At 28.5% G+C, this 23,695-nt stretch overlaps 2 protein-coding genes across 2 annotated transcripts; one reads left to right on the top strand and one right to left on the bottom strand.

The window, feature by feature from the left end:
- Positions 1-849: 849 nt before the first annotated feature.
- On the bottom strand, positions 850-4,466 carry LOC100778968 (UDP-galactose/UDP-glucose transporter 2). The gene is made up of 7 exons (XM_003534539.5): positions 3,847-4,466; positions 3,409-3,437; positions 3,088-3,289; positions 2,512-2,754; positions 2,134-2,235; positions 1,919-2,026; positions 850-1,302 (listed from the first exon to the last, which is right to left on the bottom strand). The coding sequence occupies exons 1-7, from the start codon at positions 3,970-3,972 to the stop codon at positions 1,036-1,038; spliced, it is 1,077 nt and encodes a 358-aa protein (XP_003534587.1). The 5' UTR covers positions 3,973-4,466; the 3' UTR covers positions 850-1,035.
- A 14,288-nt stretch (positions 4,467-18,754) lies between these two features.
- LOC100779848 (flap endonuclease GEN-like 1) lies at positions 18,755-23,402 on the top strand. The gene is made up of 8 exons (XM_003534541.5): positions 18,755-19,080; positions 19,770-19,946; positions 20,166-20,336; positions 20,810-20,991; positions 21,636-21,870; positions 22,009-22,144; positions 22,242-22,708; positions 23,060-23,402. Exons 1-8 carry the CDS (start codon positions 18,883-18,885, stop codon positions 23,315-23,317), a joined length of 1,824 nt encoding a protein of 607 aa, XP_003534589.1. The 5' UTR covers positions 18,755-18,882; the 3' UTR covers positions 23,318-23,402.
- Positions 23,403-23,695: the final 293 nt, after the last annotated feature.

Genomic DNA, 23,695 nt, shown 5'->3' on the forward strand with positions numbered 1-23,695 from the left:
GTCTAAAAAAACTTAGAATCAATCATTTGAGAGGTTTTAAGAAAGGACAAACATGAATGGACAAATACATGCATAGAATAGAACCTTAGCCACACAACAAATGCTCCTTGTAATTGGAAAGCCTAAAGTTCTGTAATTCAAATCACATAATGAAATTTCTTGCGAAAAGGGCAAGCTACAAGTACCTATCATATAGACAATCTTAGCACTACAAATCCCTTCAAGTTAGTGGTGAAAAGGGCAAAAGGTGCAAGTACATGCAATCATATATAATATAGCACTACAAATCCTTTTTTTTTTCTTCCAGAACTTGAACATAGAGGTCTTTTATGCTCAACTATATATTTAACGAGGGAACAAAGCCAACAATAATTTGTACAAAAGAAAATGAAAAAGAACTTGGTGAAAATGAAACTTTGTATAGATATAAAGTCACCAAAAAAATAAAAATCCTAATTACTGTTCTTTTCATTTTTCAGTTTTGACAATGACTCATTCAGCCTAGAAAACTTCAATGGTGTCACTATGCATGCCATTGCACAAACACGTAGCCATTGACTGCAATTCTTTCTCATAGTTTGAAGGGATTGATTAACACGTTTCCATGATGATTCATCACCACATGGCCACCGTTTGACCTTCAACAACACATCTCTTTTATGCAAACTAACAAAACAGTTTTAAAAACATTAATTTTAAGTTTAGTTGTACAGTTCTTGTAGACGTAGATTTAATTGTGTTAATTTAAGTTTAGTTTGGATGAAATGTGTTGAAAAAAGTCTTGTATTGTATCATTAAGTTTTAGTTGAACCGCTTGAGTGGAAGAAAAAGAGAAGAAAGAAACTCAAGTAAACAAATTTAAATCTATGGCCTTGCATTAAAAAAATAATCCTGTATACAATTAATGCTAATTGAACATCAAATTATTTCCTTTTTTTCCTTTCACATGATATGAAAACGAAAATGAAATCATGATTTTTTATAAAATAATGACTTCAAAAATAAAAATTGCATTGAGAACGCATTATTATTAAGCTAGACCAAAGGCCTCCTTTCATCATTTTCTCCAGAATTTGGCAGAGTCCCCAACTCTTCATCACTTGTAGATTTTGCACCATTGTCCCTTGCAGAAGAGGTTAAGACCCTCTTGGTCTTGGTGCTAGTGAATTTGTTATCAGGCAACATCTTCAATGTGATCCCCATAGCTATGAGTAGTAGTCCACTCCCATGCTGTTCTGTTAATGGTTTTGTAAATATCAAGTACGACAATAGCAATGTCACTGCCTTTCTTGCCGTTGTTATCTGTGACAAAATTCAATGAGAAGTTAGGATCACATATATGCAGGTTATTTTTATATTCATGTCACCAATGAATTATTGACTTGACTTGACTTGAATATTAGGGTGAGAGAAAATTTTGCTGAGTTTTGATTTCCACTTCGTCTCAACATGTTTACTAATCTGGTAGTGGGATCTAGATCAGGTTTCAGGTGTGACAAAATGGATGGATTGGATAAAATAACAGGTGGGTCTCACTAAATATCTAGATATTTCGTTTTATCTGCAAAAATCGAAATCGAACTCAGATACCAAGAAAGTTTTACAACAACTCGCCTACATTGCTGAACCAACTGATTTAGACTCACATGAATTTCACCTATTATTTTAATATAAAATCATGTTAAAAAGTGTGTACTAATATTTTTTTCATTATGTTTGTTCAATTTTCAATTCAAATTCAAATTTTTAGTCCTATAGAAAGACTAGACATTTGGTCATTCAATGACATTTAAGAGTAAGACGGCATGGCGCATGGCGGTTGTTTTTTCACATGGGTCTTATTAATGTTAGGGCACTGTAAATTGGTCCAAAACTGACATGACAATAAAGGCAGTAAAATCATGTGAAAGCAATTTACCATGGCTGTGGTGGCAGCACCAAAGATCGCAATAAGGGAGAGGACAGAAACTTGGCCTATGAATGTGGCCATTGCTTCAAAGACTAGCACTCCATACACATAGGGATGCTGCAAGAACAAGAAAAGGTGATTCTATTAAGAAAGCATAAAGGTAGCAGTAATAATAATAATAATAATAGAGCGTGGAATACGGGCTAAGTTTATTCCAACATTACCTGTGAACATGAAGTCCATGCTTTGAATAATTCTCCTGTGAAAAGCATAGGTGGGATTAAGAAAGGCAAACCCACCACAGTTGAGCAAAAGAGCATCTCCATCTGTGTTAACAATGAAAAAGTATTAGAAATTTTATATGGCTACTAAATACCATAATTGTTTAAGGTCCTTTTCAGATAAATTTCACAATGATTACTTATAAGATAAGAAAATAAAAAGATTAAACAAATTAAACTTCTCTTCAACTTTTATAAAAATCATTTCATAATGCTTAGGAAAAATTTATCAAAAATGGATCTAAATCACATATTTGATATAAAAAGGGATATAGTACACCTTAAAAGGCACAAAGAGGGTTAGAAAGAGATGAAAATCACCTGTGTGGTCTCAGGGTTCATGGTAAATATTGCTTCTTGAAGATTTCCCAGGAAAGAATCCATGACCAATGCTCCAGAAATCATAATAACACCAATCATACTGAAATTTGGAGATGTCTGTGCATCTGCTAGTGTGAACAAGATCAAACCAACTACAAGAAGTATTGCAGATATATATTCATGCAGCGGATACTTCCTTCTCAGACCCGGTATGAAGGCACCCATTATCATCACTGGCAGAACCTATTGCACAAAAAAATGGTTCAGTTACATTGGAATGTTCAATGAATCAGTTAGCTATAACATAGTGACACAGTTTTAGGTGCCAAAAAAGGGGCAAAAAACCAGGATAGAATTTGGAGCCATTGAACTATAAGTGCCTTTAATTCAACAATGATGTAAGCATATAAATGGGACAATTTGATATTCCCTTTATAACTAACTTAGGAATAAGATAAAAACGCATTCAAGTAGTTTCGACTTTAAGCTTATACAAACATGTTTCCTTCAAAAATGGGTAAAGTAATGATATGATGGCTTTTTTTTTTGTGTTTTCCATGTGCTTTTGTCACATACCTTTGTGGATTTGAACATGATTTGTGCAGGGTAGTTGAGAAAAGCCAAAGACCCCTTTGTTAGGCCATGAGAACCCATAAGCACAGCAGAGAGCTTCACATAGGTTTTCCATGGATTCACCATTTGCTTGCTTGTGAAGCCTTGGAGGTAAATCAGACACAGGTACACAAACCCTTGAACAAATGTGAAGTACCAACCATAGCTAAAACAAGAAGAAAAAAACAAAACCATGACCAATTTCACTGTTAGATCCCCCATTCAAAGCTGCAAAAAAAAAAAAAACAGTAATAAATGAAATAGTACCAAGGTGCTGAAATTCACCTGAAATGGAGCCTGTTATACACATATTCCTGCATAATCAGGTCAATGAAAAAAGAAAGTATAATTAAATACTAAATTATTCTCATAACAAAACAAAAAAGAATCAAAATTGAAGCCAAAAGTCCCCAACAAGACATCCAGAAAGAATAACAAAAGGCAGACAAATCTTGGGACTTTTGAGAAACCATTTTCCTCAAAAATTAATCTTTAGGCTATTGATTATGAAAGAGAAGAAAAAAAAATGAAAGAAAACCATCAAATCAAACAAAATAAAACCAAGCCCATTTTAACACACACACAAACAAACAACAACAAAAACTCTTTTTTCTTTCTCCTCAAACATAGACCTTATTTCTGCAACCATTTGCAGAAACTGTGAAACCGCAAACATCACACTCAAGAATTCAAGAAAATCAAGAGAGAACAGAGTATAAATACCTCACAGATGCCGTTAACAAGATATCCAAAGAAGAACCCTGATGAACAAATGAGGAATTGCTGCCATCTGGGTCTGTCAGAGAGTGAAATTCCAAACAAACTACGAGCCTGCTCTTCGTTCTTCATAACACCCCTTCACCGACCCAAATTATTCAACAAAAAGTCAGTTTTTTTGGAACTCAAACCACCAACCAGCCTAAAAAAAATCTTGTTCTTGCATGTTGACTTTGCCAACCCAGAAGAAAGGGGGAAAAAAAAAAGAAGAGAGTTTTGGTTACTGGAAATGCAAAACTTGGTTGATTAGTCTAAGCAAGCAAGTTCCATTAGAACACAAACACAACTTTGTGCATGTAAGGTTTGGAGAGAGAAGTAAGAAGAGAGAGAAACTGAGAGAGTAATGTGTGTTTAAGTACTTGTGTTCATTCATTCATTCACACAATCTCATTCTCAGCTGTCTCCTATGTATATGTGTTTAATGTAATGTTGATTCTACGCAAAGGTGGAATTGAATTGAATAAATAAGGAGAGAGAAAAAGAGATTAATAGTATTTTCATGGGAAAGGACTAAGGTGTATTAAATTGTGGCACATGGAGAAGACCAAGCTATGGCTAAAGGGTGGTTATGTCATGTGGGCTACATGCATATATCCCTTTCTTGCTGCTCCTTGTTTTATTATAATAATATTGTTTTTATTGTAACATAGACTATAAGGCGTAGGACCTACATTGGAATGATTTTGGTGGGGACCTTTTATTTTAGTTTTGCTTTAACGTCACAAGTGCAGTGCTCCATTACCAATGTACTAACTTACTGGTCATTGAATTAGGAATGAGGATCAATTTTCAATGATTCGTTCCTTTACTAGAAGATTTAATTTAATTTAGGGAAAAAACTACTACTACTATGATCTTGTTTTCTATAATTTTGGTTAAACATTAGTCAGTGTCATGTATTTTAATAATTTATATCAATGAATTTCTTTTTAAAATTTTAAAATGTGTGTTTTTTAATTCTTAAATTTTTTTACCGAGTTAATTTTTAAAATTAAGAGAATTTTTTTTACTGGAAATTACTATAAATTTTTAAAATTAAGATAAATTAAATTCATATTTTTTAAAATACAAAGATTAAATTTATCAATGTAAAAATACAATTTTTTTTACCATATTTAACTCAAATTATTAAAACTAAATTTCTTTTAATTTATATAAATATACTATCTCTTCCTCTTTTTATAAGACTTTCTTTTTTTAAAAAAAATATCTTTTTTATAAGAGTCTTTTTTAATTTTCTCCTTGTATTAATTATTTTTTTATCAAAATATTTTTAATAATTCTAGTTCATAATAATAAATGCTCTGAATAATTTTTTCTCTCTCTCAGAATTGAAGAATGAAAGATTTTAGTTTTAAAAATTAAAACTTTATTACTATTATTCTCTCTATTTACAATTATAGAAAAATTTAATACTAATTTGATAAATTAATCATTTTTATAGTAAATATAAATTAATCAACAACATCTTATAAAAAAGAAATGTAAAGAGTAATTGGTAAGGGTAAGTATAAATTCTGACTACATGATTTGTTAATACAACAAAATAATATGGTATTTTTTTCTTAAATGTTTGTATATAAATATTTTCCTTAATAATACAATTTATATTAAGTATTTCTTTGTCAAACGTTATGAAGATTAGTGAATTATAATTAATAATAATATTATATAAAAATCCATATCAAATAATGTATACCATTTTTCAGTCAAATGTTACGAAGGATTCTTTCAAAAGTTCAATTTTCTTTAACTTTTAGTGTGAATATTTTTATCTTATAAATTAATTAAATAATATTTTAAATATAATTTTCAAAGTAATTACAACAAAAAATAATAATATTACTATATATAAAAAATTTATGATTGGATAAGAATATAATTTTTTTTACAATATTAGTATATTTATATTAAATTCTTTAAAATGTTAAAAGCTTTTTTTTCTTTCAATTAAAAAAGTTACATAAGTTTTCTCTCACTACAAATTTACATGTGTGTGGAACTGTTTTTAATATATATATATATATATATATATATTACCAATATAAATAATTTTCCTATTTCAATACAAAACTGCTCTTTCACACATTAAGAAGTTTAATTTTTGAGCTGGTTAGGAATTAGCTGTAAGTTCAATCAATTTTACATTATCATTAGAGATGTATTTAATTCAATACAGACCGACATAATATGAATTATAGACTATGGCGGAAAGCTAATAAAATCTAAATTTAATTTAGGTCTAAAAATGAAACTCAAGCACTATAAAAGTTTATTTATTTTTTTCTAATTCTTGGTGGATTTTGTTATTTAGACTTTAAATTTTGATCTCAAATAAAATGTGAGTTTTTTTTAATCCAATTTAATCATAACTGACATAAAAGTTACATAAGTTAAATTGGGTTAAAAAATTAACGTTCAATTTAGAACAAAATTTTAAGTCTAAATTCTACATTTTATTTTTTGAAAGAAAAGTTCTACATTTTATTAAGTGGTTTCAAACTTGTGGTTGGTCACCTCTAATTATCATCTAGTCTAAACTCATATGAGGATGTTGACTAAAGTTCATATCCGATATCAAAGTTGCAGAGATACACATTGAAACATTGTATAACTACTTATAAGTGACCCTTGACATTAATTTCAGTCCAAATCTATCACCAATATATACTTGAGATATTACCGGGAAATTAAGATACATGTTTGTATGAGATTTTCATTTCTTACAAAGTTAAGCATTGAAATGTCTTAATTTACATCGCTTGTGGGGACCAAATTCAGGAAATTCCGTTTTGCCAACATAACTTCCAATCACCTTCGAACACAACTCATTATGCAAACGATACTCTAATTAATATGAGATAATTAAGCTATTTTTCTAGGGATTATTTTGCTATTTAATAAAATATAAATTGTGGCCTAAAAATTCTAGGGAAGTCAATGCATACAGTATAGCGAGAATCAAATTCTGCCTCTCTTTTTTTGCTGAATAATTCTGCCTTATTTTCTTGTCCCCTTCCTTATTTCTTTGATTTTATATCTCAATAAAAATCCCCTTCGTCTTATATAGTATGTAATAACTTTGTTAGAGTTTTACATTTTCTCAAAACATATATCATAATGAAAACTAAATATTTTTGGCTTATTTCCTTGTCTTCAAAATATCCCGTACATGAGTGAATCATTCAAGTTTTTTTCTCGCAGAATCATTGAAGTTAACATATACGTTAAATTGCAATTTTGTCATTTTTTAATTTTTTTATCCTCCTATTTTTTCAATATTTTAAAAAACTTATAATTTTGATTTAATTCTTAATTTTGTATAAGTTTTTTTTCTTTTATTTTGATTTAATTCAACCTTAGATCTCATATATTCATTTAAGGTATCATTAAAAAATAATTTAATTAATTAAATATAAAAAATAAACTTATGCAAAATTGAAGATTTTGAACTAAAATTACACGTTTTTTAAGGATATTCAAATCCTGAAAAAAAATGGAAATTTAAATTGTAAATGAAGATTGAAAGAGAGTCTAAAATTATAATTTAGCTTAACATAAAGTAAATAAAAATTATTATATTAGAATGAAGTAAATAATAAAAAAAACATTAGAATGAAGTATTACATCGATGACTTGGACGATTTTATTATAACCATATATTTAAAAACTGGTGGGTTTTGTAAAATGCCATTTTTTTTTAGAGGAACCTTTCGACAGCCTAACAAGTTAAACAAAATGTTTCTTGTTAGTATCTGTTGGAAGTAGGTATGGGCGAGACTAAAAGTTAAGCTTTGTAAAGAGAAAGGGCTTTTTGATTTTATTTTTTAATCTTCTACTTTTGAAGTCAAAACAATGGATTATGTAAGTTTTGCAATTAATTATTCTTTATTAAAAAGAACAAAAGGTCGTTTTGTTTGCCAATCAGTCACAACTAAGAGATTCGTTGACGCGGAAAGAGTACGTTTGTAATATTTATTTTTAAAAATACAAGAGAATAATAAAGATAAATCACTCCTGTTGAAATACTGGAAAAAGCCTAAAAACTATTTTAAAAAATAGTTTAATAAATTACTTATGACTTGTAAGATAATTCTATAAAAGTCAAAAAAATTATTATATGATTTTTAAGATGATTTTGTAAAAGTTAACAAATTTGTTATAAATAATGATTAGTAATTAGATAAATAGTTCTCTTAAAAATATAATTCAATTTTAAATTGATTAAACTAATTCCATAATAAAAAAATAATAATATTAAGTAAAAAAGAGTTATTTTTGTTTATATTTTATATTTTTATGATGTACTATTCCTATCGTATTAAATAAAGAGAATATTATGTTTTAACAAGGTGGCATATTTAGTATACAAAAAATATACTTGTACCTATTAAAGTCAGCTTAGTAATAAAAAAAATTAGGTAGTTTATATAAAATCCAATGTCCAAACCTTATTATTACTATTGTAGACAAAAATATAGGAAAAATGAGAGGCCAATTACGGGGTAGGGGTTGTATGTGAGGTTGGGGGAGGGAAATGGAAAAGGGGACTATAGGTGGAGAAGGGTAGGGAACAGTGAAGTTAGGTTTATTTCTTCTCTCTGAATTTCTATTTATAAAAAGAAAATTACCTTTTCAAAGTTTTTATGTTTTTTTTTTCTCTCTCTCTCTAAATAGATTAGGTCATTAATGTCATGTAGCAAGCAAGTAGTGTACTAACTAAGGTTGGTGTTTGATGTGCATAAATTTATATAGGGATGCCGAAATTCAGTGCAAGTCCTTGGGAGGGAACAAAGTTTTCAGTCTTTGTAATTGTTTTAGTCTTCACCTCACTAAATGTGCATCCAAAGTGTCATTGAGAAATTGACTCGTTTGGATTTTATGGGAAAAAAATTAATACAAGGATATTGGTCCCTCCTCAAGAATCTTCACTCCTTCACCAAAATCAACTACTGCCGACACAGTAATATAAGTTTATTTCTTCAACTTCCTTTTTTGTTTGTTTATTTCTTCAGCTCTAAGAGTTTTTTTATTACTAACATAGTAATATAAGTTTATGAGAGATTTGTGTCAAAATATGTGATATAAATTATTTTTATATATTTATTTAGCAACTTAAACTATTGGGGCAATTAGTTTATGCCATAAAACTAACTTCTTTTTTGGTTTTTTAACCGCAAGCCGTCTAACTGATTATTACATTTTTTTTCCTATAAAAGATTATTACATTACACCCAACAACAAATCTTAATTATGCTGTGTTTGAAAAGGCGTTCAGTGCCTTAGACTCTTAGAATCTCAGAGCCGATGATATTGTGCTTGGAAATTTTGACAGAATTGATTTTGCATTCAAAATTATGGTTTTATTATTTTTGCGTTGAAAAAAAAAAAGTTGCATGTATATTGATAAAAAAAATCTTAAAAGATTAATAACTAACACTACAATATTACTTCACTCATATATCTTTTTTTTTTGGAAGATAATTAACTTCACTCATATATCTATACTATAAAGGATATTAGACTCAAAAACTTGATTTTTTTCTGTGAATTATAACGTATAATTTCGAATTTTAATGTATAAAATAAAAAAAAAAGTATTTTGAGAGTAAATTACTTTTTAAACTCTGTTAAGTGTTAACTAAAATCCAAACATAAAATTTAGGCAAAAGAAACCAAAACCATAAGATAAACTTTATTATAGCGTTATTTTACTTATTTGCACATGAATGGATTACTTGGAATTCTGGTTCTCTGTCTCCGAATCAGGATTTTAAATATTTAATTCTGTTTCCCTATGTATATACTCTTGCAATTAATGTTAACTTTCAAATTTAATTGAGAACTTCATTTTCAAATTTAAGTGACGCTATGTGCGAATTAGATAACTTACGAAAGAAAAAATATTAATTTAAGCATTCAACTTTTTTGACACGTTACACAAAAGAAGTTATTGAGACTATAATCAAATGCCTAAACTTTCAAATTTTTAAATGCATTGTTAATTAACCATATAATTACAATATCCATGGAATCCACCTTTCTCCATAATTTGATCGGTGGTGTTCCGTTTCAGTCACGCCCTCGTTTGGTGTCAATATCCCTCAATCCAAAAAAAAGTAAGATCACGAGATTGGTTTCGTTTCTTACCAAAAAAGTTGTGAAAGAAAATTCACAAAGATGGAAAGTAATTCTAGTTAAATATGTTATAAGTATATATGTTTATGTTTATCTTCTTAACAGAACTTAAGTGCAAGTTTTAAAACAGTATGTATATCTTCTTAAATTATTTTCTAGACAGTAAACACTAGACACTTTATTGAATTTTTTTTCATTTTCTTCTTTTTAACACATCATATTACTTATCATATTTATATTTTTTTTCTTATAGTTATTATGTAAGATTATAAAGTTAAACAACTACTTAAAATGATAAATATTATATTTAAATGTATATTTTAGGAATATGTAAATATTGTAATTAAATTTATTACTTTTATAATAATTATTTTAAAAAATAAAATTAATATAATTTTTAATCAATTAGTAGTATAAAAAATTAGTACTAAAAGTATATAAAAAATTAAATTCATATTTATTTACTTGATGGTCGTGTTGTTGAGTTGGCATGAAAACAAAGTTTCATCACAATGAAGTCAACGTCACTATATTTGACGGGAACAAATCAATTGGGATTTGGGAATACATGTTGGGCCGGATCCGAGAAACGATTTGGATTTTAAAAAATACTGTAAGTTTTTTCTGTATTTGTCTTGTTTCAACTTAAATATTTTTCTTTGGGTGTTTACATAAACTTAATTAAGTCACTGAAATTTGGCTTAAGTTCCACTCCATATTGGAACGGAGTTTGAGTATACATTAGACCCTATTTATTACTTCATTTGTCTCATAATAATTATCGTTTAAATAAAAAAAGTTTCAAAATAATTATTTTAACTTTTTTTAGATTAAATTATAATTTTAGTTTCCTATAATTTTAAATTCATATTTTTTATTTTCTTACTTTCATCCCATATAACGTGAAACTTATGTTAAAAATGATTAAATGAAATTAAAAGAAAATCTTAACAGAAATACAACTCATAACTTTTTTATTTAAAGATTAAATAATAAATCACTAAAATATTTATTTTTTATAGTTAATTATATTAACATTATTTATTATATATTATTATTTAAGTTTTTTTTAAATTATCAAAATTTAATAATTTAAAATATTTAATATATAAATCTTTTAAATTTTATTTTATATCATTTTATATGTTTTTATTTTTGACATTTTACCTATTTTTATTTTATCAATTTATAATTAAATTTCATAAATTAATATGTAAATTATTTACATAATTTTTTAAAATTTATTTTAATATACAAATTATTTTGACTTTAATTATTTATAGACAAAACAATAAAACAGTTTATTTACTTAATTATATTGATATTATCTTTTATGTATCATTAGTAAGAGTTATTATTTTTTCAAATTATCAAAATTTATAAAATAAAAAATACTTAATATATAGATATTTTTTAATTTTGCATAAATATTTAGAGTAAAATAAAAATGATTTAAAATAAAATTAAAAATATTTAAAATAATTTGCATATTAATTTATAAAATTTGATTATAAGTTGGTAAAATAAAATAAAAATAAAAATATGTAAACTATTCAAAATAAAAGCATATAAAATGATTTAAAATAAAATTAAAAATATTTATATATTAAATATTTTTTAATTAAAATTTTTTGATAATTGATAACTGCGAAATTTGAGTTTAATTGATAGTCAAATTTGACTAAGAATAATTAAATTTTTTTTCACTTTATTGTTGTTTTTAATGGAATAATGAGAATTTTAATATTATTTTAATTATTGACCAGCAGGATTCAAAAAGAAGAAAAATTATAAGTACTTTAAAGGAAGGAAAATTGATGTAAAAACTTAAAAAAAGTTGAAAATTGATGTAAAAACTTAAAAAAAGTTAAGATTGAAACAATTCGCTTAGCGCACAAGACAAGCTTAACGCATCGTCTTACTTAGCAGTCATTCCAAGCTTAGCGCGAAGAAGATCTACGAAGAAGCTCAAAGGTGCGCTTAGCGCGAATCTCGTGCTAAGCGCGATTATCATCATACTCGCTAAGCTTAGCTTAGAAGGTCCGCTTAGCACTAGGTAACATGAATTTTAAGCTACCTTAGGCTTATAAAAGGAGTAGAAAGAAAGGAGAAAGACACAATGAGACTCAGAGCTCTAATGCAATTTCAATTTTTATTGTTATTTTCTATGTTTTATTGTTGTTGAGTGTGGTCTGATCACCCATACTCATGCATTATTTAGGAGGTAATGCATTGGAAAATGGTTATTTTCCAAAGAATTAAGAAAGAACATCTAAATGAAATCATTGCTAGGAATAGAGTGATGTTTGTTTAACCTATTTTTATGCATTTTAATCTTGATGCAATTTACTATTTTATCTTTGCAAAGGAATTTGGGAGAAAAAATAGATAAATTAGCCTCTTCATGTGGGGAACCAAAGATAAAGTATCATAGTAGATGTGGGTGAAAATTGTAATAACATTAGATAAAAAAAAATATTAACATTGCATCACAAGTAGTTTTAGCATGTCATGCCCCAACACATTTGCATCATCTTTTGCATTCAAATTATTGTTTATTTTTCTCATCTTCTTACCTTTTACTTTTCATTTTAATTTCACACTTATAATTCCTTATCTCTTATACTCTATACATTCTTAAAAATTTGATTTGCATCAATTTAAGTACAAACAAAGTTCATCTGAACTTGACACTCGAATTTTCATTTTACTTTATTACTTGCGACAAATTGGAACGGAGTTTGAGTATACATTAGACCCTATTTATTACTTCATTTGTCTCATAATAATTATAGTTTAAGTAAAAAAAGTTTCAAAATAATTATTTTAACTTTTTTTAGATTAAATTATAATTTTAGTTTCCTATAATTTTAAATTCATATTTTTTATTTTCTTACTTTCATCCCATATTACGTGAAACTTATGTTAAGAATGACTAAATGAAATTAAAAGAAAATCTTAACAGAAATACAACTCATAACTTTTTTATTTAAAGATTAAACAATAAATCACCAAAATATTTATTTTTATAGTTAATTATATTAACATTATTTTTTATATATTATTATTTAAGATTTTTTTAAAATCATCAAAATTTAATAATTTAAAATATTTAATATATAAATTGGTACTTGTTTTCCCACACTCGAATTTCTATTTTATTTTATTACTTGCGACGAATTGGTACACTTGTCAACGATTTAATAATAATTTTAAAAAAATAATAATCCTTCACTAATGATACATAAAAAATAATGTTAATATAATTATTTAAATAAAACAATTATATTAGTAATTTATTGTCTTATTTTTAATAAAGGATCATGAGTTCAATTCTTATTAAGTTTTTATTTTTTTTTTATTTTTCACTTCATTTAATCTTTTTTCATATAAACTTCATGTTGACTTTGAATGATCAACTAACAATCAATTGATAGAAGGATCAAAATTATTTATTTTTCAAAATTGAGGAACTTAAATTACGGATTTGAAATTATAATTTAATAAACTTTTTAATATAACATTAATTATTTTTGTTACTTATATTCTTTATAATATTAATGATAAACAATAAAATTTATAAATGATTTAAACGGTTAATTTTATAAAATTATTACTATCTTTCATTTATTTATTAATTTTTCTTTATCTAGGTAAAAAAAACATAGGACAACAAATATTATGAGATGGGAAGAGTACAATTTTTTTTATAAAAAAAATCAATTGTCAATTGTAACTTTAATGAAAAATACATGTTTTATTAATTAATAAATCATTTATCTAAATGATAATAAACTTAATCTTCCTAAATAAGATCTCATCATATATTTGACTGTTGTTGTGTTGTACAAAAAATATGATTAAAAGGAGATATCTCCCTAATTAAGGATAGTCAATAAGATTTCCCAACAAAAATATATCCTTCTTACCAATAGTTTCATAACAAATAAAATATAAAAATAGTTCAAATATTAATTTAAACATAAATATCAAATAAAGTAAACTATATAAAATTCAATTCATCAAAATCAATTTTATCAAACTCCGATCGAACTTCTTTTTTTTTACTGCATCAAACTCTGAACTTAACAGGTACTAAATATTCATGCGAAGAAATGCTAAAATACTGGCTCCAATAAATTTCAAATAAATTACACACAAAATATAAACAACAAGAGACATTGTTTTTTAAATGTAAATAAGGCATCTTTGATGTGATTTATAATTAGCACTCGAGTTCATTGAATTGAGCGCTCCTACAGTCCTACGCATACTTCAGTCGATGTTTTCTTAATGTTATAAACTAAAGAAGCTTAGTATTTAGTCTACTGAGAGAGAAAGTCGACTAAAATTCAACTAAAACCATTAGAGTGTTAATCAATTTTCAGATTAAATAATTAGGACAAATTAATCAACACTACCGTCTAAAAAACCATGTTAAACCTATTTTATATTATTATTTTTAGATTGTTTTTGAAAAAAGAGTGAAAGATAACTAACAACAGGCCGTAAAATTAAATTAACAAAAAAATGTTCAAAGATGTGAAATAGTAGAACTCTCGAATTCGGAAGTTTTGAAGAGTGAATATTACCATTAAAAAAAATGCATTTTACACGTTACGTAAAGATTGCGACTTCTCGAGTTATGTACGAGCTTTGCCAACTTTGAGTCCACTCTACCAAAGCACATGCAAGTGCCTTTGGTTATAGGGATTCTTATTATTCCCTAAAATAATATGTTGCGAAAATTTTTCTTTTCTTGGAACAGGGGCTAAATGTGCATATAGGTGCTTTTGAAGATAACCGAATCTTTTATATTTATCGATAGTAAGTTATTTGAGTTGTTCCATGTCTAATAATGATCTTATCTGGGGTTAATACTTTACTTATAGGTAACTATATGTACTTTCACTTGCGTTATCCAACAATTTGATGTGAGTTTTTTTCTTCTTCTAAGGGCAGTTGTTTTCTAGTATGAAACTAATATAACTTTAGTTAGGCATGCTGTAAATATAACATAAGAGTAATATAATTTGAACTCCTGAATAACTCTCGCCCATATTGTTGGAGGGAGAATTATAAAGTCTCACATTAAAAAAAAATAAAGATACTTATCGAGTATATAAATATGAAAGAATTAAGATCAATTAGTTTGAGATGATACACTTCTTATACTTTACAAATTTACATCCAACCTAAGTCCACAATGTCTTATAAGACTCATACTCAGCACTTCAAATTCTAACCAGCTGATAGTGGAGAACAAAAAGAAAAAAACAAAATAAGACCTTTAAGACCGACTTAACTACACCTCTTATGCTCATATACATATAATTAAATAGATAGATTGAAATATTAGTTTTATATCTATTTAAAGTTTAAAATTTTCATTTTATCTCTTTATTTTCTAATTTTATTTATTGTTATTCTTATTCAAACATTATCCCTCAACAAACATTTCTATTTTTTTTATCATAGATATAAAAATGAAAAGAAAATGAGAAATAACATGTAAATATGTATAAATCAAATCAAGTTCTTAATAGTATTTGTTCTAATCATAAGTTTTTATGTTGTTAGGGTCACTCATTTGAGGTATTATTCATTTTTGTGTCAGTCTAAATCTTGTGTTTTTGTTCTTAAAAGATACTTAGACGGGTTAAGAGAAGATGATGCATTATAAAATACTACTCTTGATTTTGACTCCCAACTTAAGTGAGACTTTCCGATGTACCAAAACAAGGCCCCAGTAAAGGTTAAGGGGTGAGAGTGACCTAGACTCTCCTTCTACTAACAATGTTTTGACCTCAAGTTTGTTGGCATCATTAGGATAATTACATTTGGGGTATTGTTTATTTTGGTGCTCAATGTCCTCTCACAGTTTTGTCCTTATTAAAAATGTGTCTCCATGGTTTAAGGGAGGATGATGCTTTAAAACTATCTTTGGCTACGATTCCTAAACAATATGAGATATTTTGGCGTATAACAAGCCCCTCAGGAGAGGCTAAGGGGAGAGAGTGGCCTAGACCCTCATTTTAGCACCAATGTTTTGACTTCAAATATGACATCGTTAAGTTCTTCTCATCTAAGGTATTGTTCATTTTGGTACTCGATGACTCATCACAATTTTGTCCTTATTAAAAAGCGCTTTGATGGTTAGGGAGAAAGGTGTTTAAAAACTACTATTGAGCATAACTCCTAAATAATATAAGACTTTTCAGCATACTAAACAAGCCCTCCAATTGAGGCTAAAGTACAAGAGTGACCTAAACTCTCTTTCTAACATTAAGGTTCTCATCTCAAGTCTCTTGGCATTTTTAGCCTTGACTAAGGCTACTATTCTAGTACACCAAAATAGTCACACATCACTTAGAAATCAATGTTAAGGGTAATTCATAAACACTGTCTCTCCTTAATCCATCAAGATGTCTTTTAAGAACAACCATGATAAACCAAAACAAACAATACATCATATGCAATGAATGATCTTAATAACGTCAAAGACTTGAGGTCGAAATAATTATAAACAAACTAGAATTTAAGATACAAATAACATTAAGTTTTGGAAAGACTTTTTCACACCAATTAACTTTATGATTAGTTATGTGTTCACACAATAATTGTTGGTTACCTTTAGTTATCAAAACTAGTAGATAATACTATTAATAGCCCTAATTGGTTTTCATTAGTTTCATAAAGATAATTTTGCACAACTTGTAAAACAATGTTCAGTCTCAAGAATGATAAAAAAAAGTAGTAACTAAAAAGAGAAAAGAATAAAAAAATGATTAGCAATCACAATCCTTGAAAAATCACAGTTTTGATCGTCCATGAACTAGAAGAAAAGTTTATCTTCTCATGGAGGCTATATGAGCACAAGAATAAAAGAAAAAGAAATTAAAATATCTTAGTTGACATAGAGAATACTAAAATAACCAAAGTTCTTAAGAGTTTCTACACCTTTATGATTAGTAAGTTTTTTTTTTGGTGGAATATTAGGAAGGTTCTTTTATCCATGAACTAGAAGAAAATTTATCTTCTCATGGAGGCTATATGAGCAAAATAATTAAAAACAAAAGAGAAAGGAGAAGATCATAATTACCATAAAAGAATACTAGAATGACCAAAGTTTTTAGGAGTTTCAAAACCTTTATGATTAGTAAGGTTTTTTTTGTTGTTGGAATATTAGTAAGGTTTTTAGAGTGAGTACAAACATGGTAAGAACTATAAGTCTTTTTTTACGCCCAAAAATATAAAACAACAATGAAAAATATTCGTAATTAAAATCTAGGAATAAAAAAAATAGTAAATAGAAAATCCTAACAGTATCCTAATAAATGCTCTTAATATTTTATCAGATACTACTGCACAATCTTCAGCGTCCTCTTTAAATTTTTGATTCTTTCTTTTAATGAATCCTAATGCTCTCCATCAGATCCAAGAAGAGATTTTCTTTTCTTGCAAAAAATGACAATAAATGAAAATATTAAAACAATCTAAAAAATAAAAATATATTTGATTTCTTAAGAAAATATTCCTAAATATATTGAAAATAATACAAAAGATAATGAAAAATAGAAAAATAAATAAAATATTTAAGTTCTTAAGAAAATATTCCAAAGTATCTTAAAAGTAATTATAAAAAATAATAAAATATGAACTAAATGAAATGATTGTTGAATTTTAAAATAAGTATTTTATCACCAAATACGTGGATCAATTAGGATGTTTTAGCTTAATGGTCTAAAGTTTTACCATTATATTAAATATCTGAAGAAAGAAATTTTTTACTCCTCGTAGTTAACTCGAACATGATTATTTTTTGTGAATGATACATGTGTTTTAAATAAAAAAAAATTATCTTAAAAAGTTACATGAACACTGATTTTTAATTATTGATAGTGTAATTTTACATTTATTACATTTAAATTTAATTCTTTTAAATAAAATTCAAAATATTACCTTAATTAAAAACATATTATATTAAACCATTTAATATTTTTATGCACAGTACAAAAGTGGATAATGCTGAGTCCAATGGGCTTTCGAAATTTCACCGTCAACCAACCGTTGGGCATTGCTAGTACACCTAGTGACCCAGCAATTTCGTGATCTTCCCATTTTGCCCTTTCATAAAAGGGTTATGGATCAGCTAATCCATAAGCCTCATAGGATCAAGCAGGGGTTGAAACTGTGATTTTCAGATTATTAGCACGACCCTCTAACCAATCCATCAATCATATTATAAAATAAATAATGTTGTTATATATAACACTAAATTTTTTAATATATATTTAATGCACATGTAAATTTAAATGATAAATTTTGTGACAATTAATTTTAATATAACTCATATAAATTATTTAATCCGTATATTTTTTATAAATAAAAAAAATATTTACTATTAAAAAAATTAATTTATTAATAAATTAGAAAAACATATTTTTGATTTTTTTATAAAAAAAATACTTACGGATTGTATAATTCATGAGTTAATTCGTATGGATTACGTGATTCGTATAAGTCATACAGATTATATAATCCGTAAAAACAAAAAACCTTTAAGAACATTTTTAGAATTTTATTTTAATATTGGGTGCACAATATGCCAGGTGCACCTAGCAAAACCCCCAACCGTTACGGTAGCAAACCCAACGGCTATATTTTCACTATCTCGTTCTCTTCTAAAAAATATATATAAAAATAAAAAGAACCACACACACTCTTCCTTTTCTTCCAAACACCAAAACCTAGAACAACTCGTTTAACTCCACTGTGAAAAAAAAAGATTAAATTTTGACGATGTATTTGCCTACCCTCTTTCGTGATTAACAGAAATCACCAATGGGGGTTGGTGGTAATTTCTGGGACCTGCTGAAGCCCTATGCGCGCAAGGAGGGTTTTGATTTCTTGAGGAACAAGCGAGTTGCAGTGGACCTTTCGTTCTGGATTGTTCAGCCCGAGAATGCCATCAAGGCCATGCATGTCAGAAAACCCCATCTCAGGCTTACCTTCTTCCGCACCATCAGTCTCTTCTGCAAGGTTCTCTGCCCTAGAGAATGTGATAAAAATTAGGGAACTTTTTGGCTTTTAAGGAAGATTTTGGGGGGTTGCTTTAGGACCCTTGTGACTGAATAAGGGAAAAATTGAGATTAGTTGGTTGGTTTAACCAAATTTTTGTGTTAAAATGTGTTATTACCTTTTTTGGTTTTGCTTGATAGCTGAGTATTATTCTCATGTAAAAGTTTAACCCATTAGGGTTGGCCTAGTGGCGAGGGATTTAAGTAGTTTGCATGAGGTTTCAGGTTCAAACCTTCAACCCGAATTGTCGTTATGGTACACATAAAAAAACACCGATTATGGTTTAATGATTTAGACTTAATGTACTTATTGGTAGTATTGGATTGGTGTGTCATTCATTGTGAATGGGGGTAATCTAAATTAGTGTTCCTTTTATTTTTGACTCAGATTTAATGTACTTGTTAGATTGTGGTTCCTCTCTAGTATTGGAAATTTCCAGTAGGAGAGAGATACATACACAGAGATTGGTGAGGATACACAATCCTTATTGGTAGTATTCGATTGGAGTGTCATTCATTGTGATGGGGGTTAATCTAAATTAGTGTTCCTTTTATTTTTGATATGTTGTGTGTTACGTTAGCTTGGATATGGAATGGTTAAACAAAGGATGGACGTGATGTTTGATAATGATGATATGGTGTTTCTTGTAGTTTGGAGCACTTCCGGTGTTCATTGTTGATGGGAGTCCATCGCTGTTGAAATCACGTGCCAGGATTGCGAGATATTTCCGGTGTTCTGGCATTGAATTGGCTAACTTGCCGGTGCCTGAAGAAGGTGTTTCAGCTGAGAGGAACCGCTTGTTTTCAAGTCATGTTCAAGAATGTGCGGTGCGATGTTTGCTTTACCTTGATGATTACCATCAATTTGAAACTATTCTGTCAATTCTATGCTGGCATTTTTCTGATACACATGTGCATTAATCCAAATTTGCTTTCCTAGTGCTTACTTATATATCTTATACCAAGAACACTTCTTTAATACTTACTTTTTAGACATGGATGCAGGTTTGTTGTATTTGTTTTCTGATAGTTGTTCTCTGGTGATAGGAACTGGTTGAACTACTTGGAATGCCTGTGCTAAAGGCTAAAGGAGAGGCTGAAGCACTCTGTGCTCAATTAAATAGTGAAGGTCATGTAGATGCTTGCATCACAGCTGACAGTGATGCATTCCTCTTTGGGGCCAAATGCATTATAAAATGTTTCTGTCCCAACTCCAAAGTAAGTGACCATCTTCATTGTATTTTCTTTATATAAAATATAATTTATCTATTTGAATACAGTTCTTGCATCTATCTTTGCTTAGTCCTTACTAAATGGTATCATGAAACTTGATACATAGGGGGGTTAGAAGGTTGGTTTGGTGGTGAAGGGAGAAGGGAAGGGGGGAGCGGTCGTGGGTTCGAATCCCTCAGCTAACAAAAACTAACATAATTAACAATTACCGATAAAAATAAAATAAAATGAAACTTTATACATATATTTGATCACTTTAATTTTGAGTTTTCATAGCCTGCGTACTTGTTACAAACTCATGATTATCTGGCCTGATATAAAATTAAATTTATGATATCTATCAAAGGCACTTCAGTGTACCCTTGCTTCTTCTTCCCCAACTGACCATATTATTAAATGAATTGCTCACTTGCTTTTCCATTATAGTTTTTCAATGTTAAGAAATTCATTGCATGCAGGAACCATTTGAATGCTACAATATGTCAGATATTGAAGCCGGGCTTGGATTGAAGAGGAAACACTTAATAGCTATCTCTCTTTTGGTTGGAGATGATCATGATATAAATGGTGTTCGAGGGATTGGGCTTGATACTGCACTTCATTTTGTTAAAGCTTTTAGTGAAGATGATATATTGAATAGGTATGAATCTTTCAAAGTGATAAACATATATATCACCTGAAATATTTAAATGTTTTGGAATAGTTGGCTTAATTCTACTTTTGCTCCTAGTTTGGACTGCACAACTTTGGTATCTCTAGTTTTTTTTTTTTTTAGCTAATAAGTCGCTTTACTTAAAACCCTCAAATTATTATTTTCCTATCCTAATACTTGGGGGGTTTATGATTGAATTGGGACATGAAATCATTTTAAAAGTTTAGAATCAAGAAATTTAATGGAAACTTGACAAAATTTGATTTGAGTTTAGAATGAGAATTTGAAGGTTCTCTAGGTTGAAGAAAATTGATTTTTTTTTTTTTTTTGGGGGGGGGGGGGGACCAAATTTACTAAATTTTTTAAAATAGGACTTAATTGGCTAAAAAATTTCCCCCTTATATAAGGATTTTAGTGTGATAAAGTCCCTCTTAATTTGCTTCTCCGAGAAGGTGTTTCTAACAGCCCATTTTCATTGTAATATTTAACAAGCTCAAGGGATGCCTATCCATTTCATTTCAATTATATGTTGGCCTTTTAGTTTAGAAATGAAATAGTGGTAATAAAGTGAGACTTAGATAACCTGGATAAACATTTTGGTCCTGCCAATCTGACAATGATCTTTAATGCAGATTACATGAGATCGGCAAAGGGAATACTTCACAAATTCCCATCTGCATTAAAGTTGAGGACAATGTGGATGGGAACTCCCCAAATAGAAAACTATCTCATTGTTCATTCTGTGGGCATCCAGGCAGCAAAAAAGATCATATGAAATTTCCCTGTGAATATTGTGTCACAAAGGATGATGAAGGTTGCCAGAGAAAACCAGAGGATTTTAAATGTGATTGCTTCTCCTGTGATATGGTATGACCTCACTATCAGAAATTCATGCCACTTATTTGTTTAAATTTATTGTTTGACTTCTAGTTGAATTAAATGCTGTTAACATGCTGTAGCTCAAAATATAATTTCCTGTAACACTTAATAACATTTGATTGGCAGAATAGGAAACATAAGGAGAAAAAAAGACTAGAAAATCAGCATACAATTTTTTTTCACAAGATTGCAGAGGAGCCAAACTTTCCCAAGGATGAAATCATTGATATGTATTTATGCAATGACAATGGTTATTTTTCAGGTAATTTGAAAATGACATTTTTGAATATGATGATTACTCTGTTAGGGTTGGTTTTGTGTTTTATTGTATTGTACTCACTATATTTATACCTCTGCAGCAAGTGATAGCCCACACATTGTATGGGGAAACCCCAATATTGAGATGCTGATTAATTTTTTAAACTTCCATCAGCATTGGGAACCAGCCTACGTTCGACGAATGATGTTTCCTATGATTTCCACCATCTTTTTGAGAGATATGACAACAACTACAGTAGAGACTACGTTGTTTGGGCAATATGAGTTTGATTCCGTAGAACGTGTCAAAATGAGATATGGATATCAATTTTTTGTGGTCAAATGGAAACGTGCAGGGGTTAACATTTCCTGTAAAGTTCCATTGAAGGAATCAAGTGTGCAACAGGATGATGCTATAGAGCTTGATGAAATGGTGGATCTACTGGATGACTTTGATGCTCCAGAGATTCATGGAGACGATGGATGCAGTTTTCTGCTTACAGATGAAAATATGGACCTTGTAGGTGCTGCTTTTCCAGCAGAAGTCAAAAGGTTTTGGCAAGAGCAGGTGTTTATTATTTCCCTTCTACCGGATGGCTTATGTTTAAACTTTGTCATTTTAATATCCATGCATCCTAATTTTTTTATATCTCTCTTGGTTACATTAAGAATTTGAAACTCAATCTGAGAAGTATGCAAGAGGATTTTAGTATAATAATTGTAGCAGTTGGTAGAAGAGATTCAAATATGTGACCACAAAAAAAATCAGGGAATTATCACAGGGAGATTATAGAAAAATTATTTCTTAGTAAAATATGTTCAGGGTCAAAGTGGATACTTTGCTCTTTATCAATGTTTTAAAAGAGTGACTAGTGATTAGTCACTCATTTCAAATATGTTTGGTGCTTGAAATTTGCAGGAACTGAAAAGAATAAAGAACTCAACATCAAGATCTCAAGAAAATGAAAAATCACCATCACCAAACTCAAGAAGTATTCAGCTAAACATTACAGAGTTCTACCCATCAACGAAAGTTAAACATCGTCAATCAAAACAAGGAGAAGAGTCATCCAAGAATGCTGATAGTCAAGGCAATGGGGGCTCAAAAATGAAAAGGAAAATGTCAAGTCCTGATAAGATTCCAAAATCCGTGAGGCGCCGCCTTTTGTTTGATTAGTGTGTATATAAATGAGATCTATTGACCTTATAATTTTGTTACGGTTGAATACAAGTCAGCGAGTGTATATTTACTGTTGACCTTATTTGTTTCTCTACTATCCCTCTGAACCACTTTCATTTTCTCTACTATCTCTTGTTTCTTATCATTGGTAACTTTGGGGAAAAGAAACAGATTCTATCAATTTATTTTTCAAAACTGCATACACTTTCTTTTCAAACAAATAATTGAAAAAGAAAACAGGAATTCAAAAAGGGAAATGTGGTCCAAGATAATATTTTTTTTACTGCTGTCCAAGATAATTATGAATTTTTCTCGTCTCATATATAATTAAAAATAATTATTTTTACACTTATTAAGAAGGTTAATTAAAATTAT

This window comes from Glycine max, chromosome 9 (assembly GCF_000004515.6).
Source record: "Glycine max cultivar Williams 82 chromosome 9, Glycine_max_v4.0, whole genome shotgun sequence".
NCBI classification, from domain to species: Eukaryota; Viridiplantae; Streptophyta; class Magnoliopsida; order Fabales; family Fabaceae; genus Glycine; species Glycine max.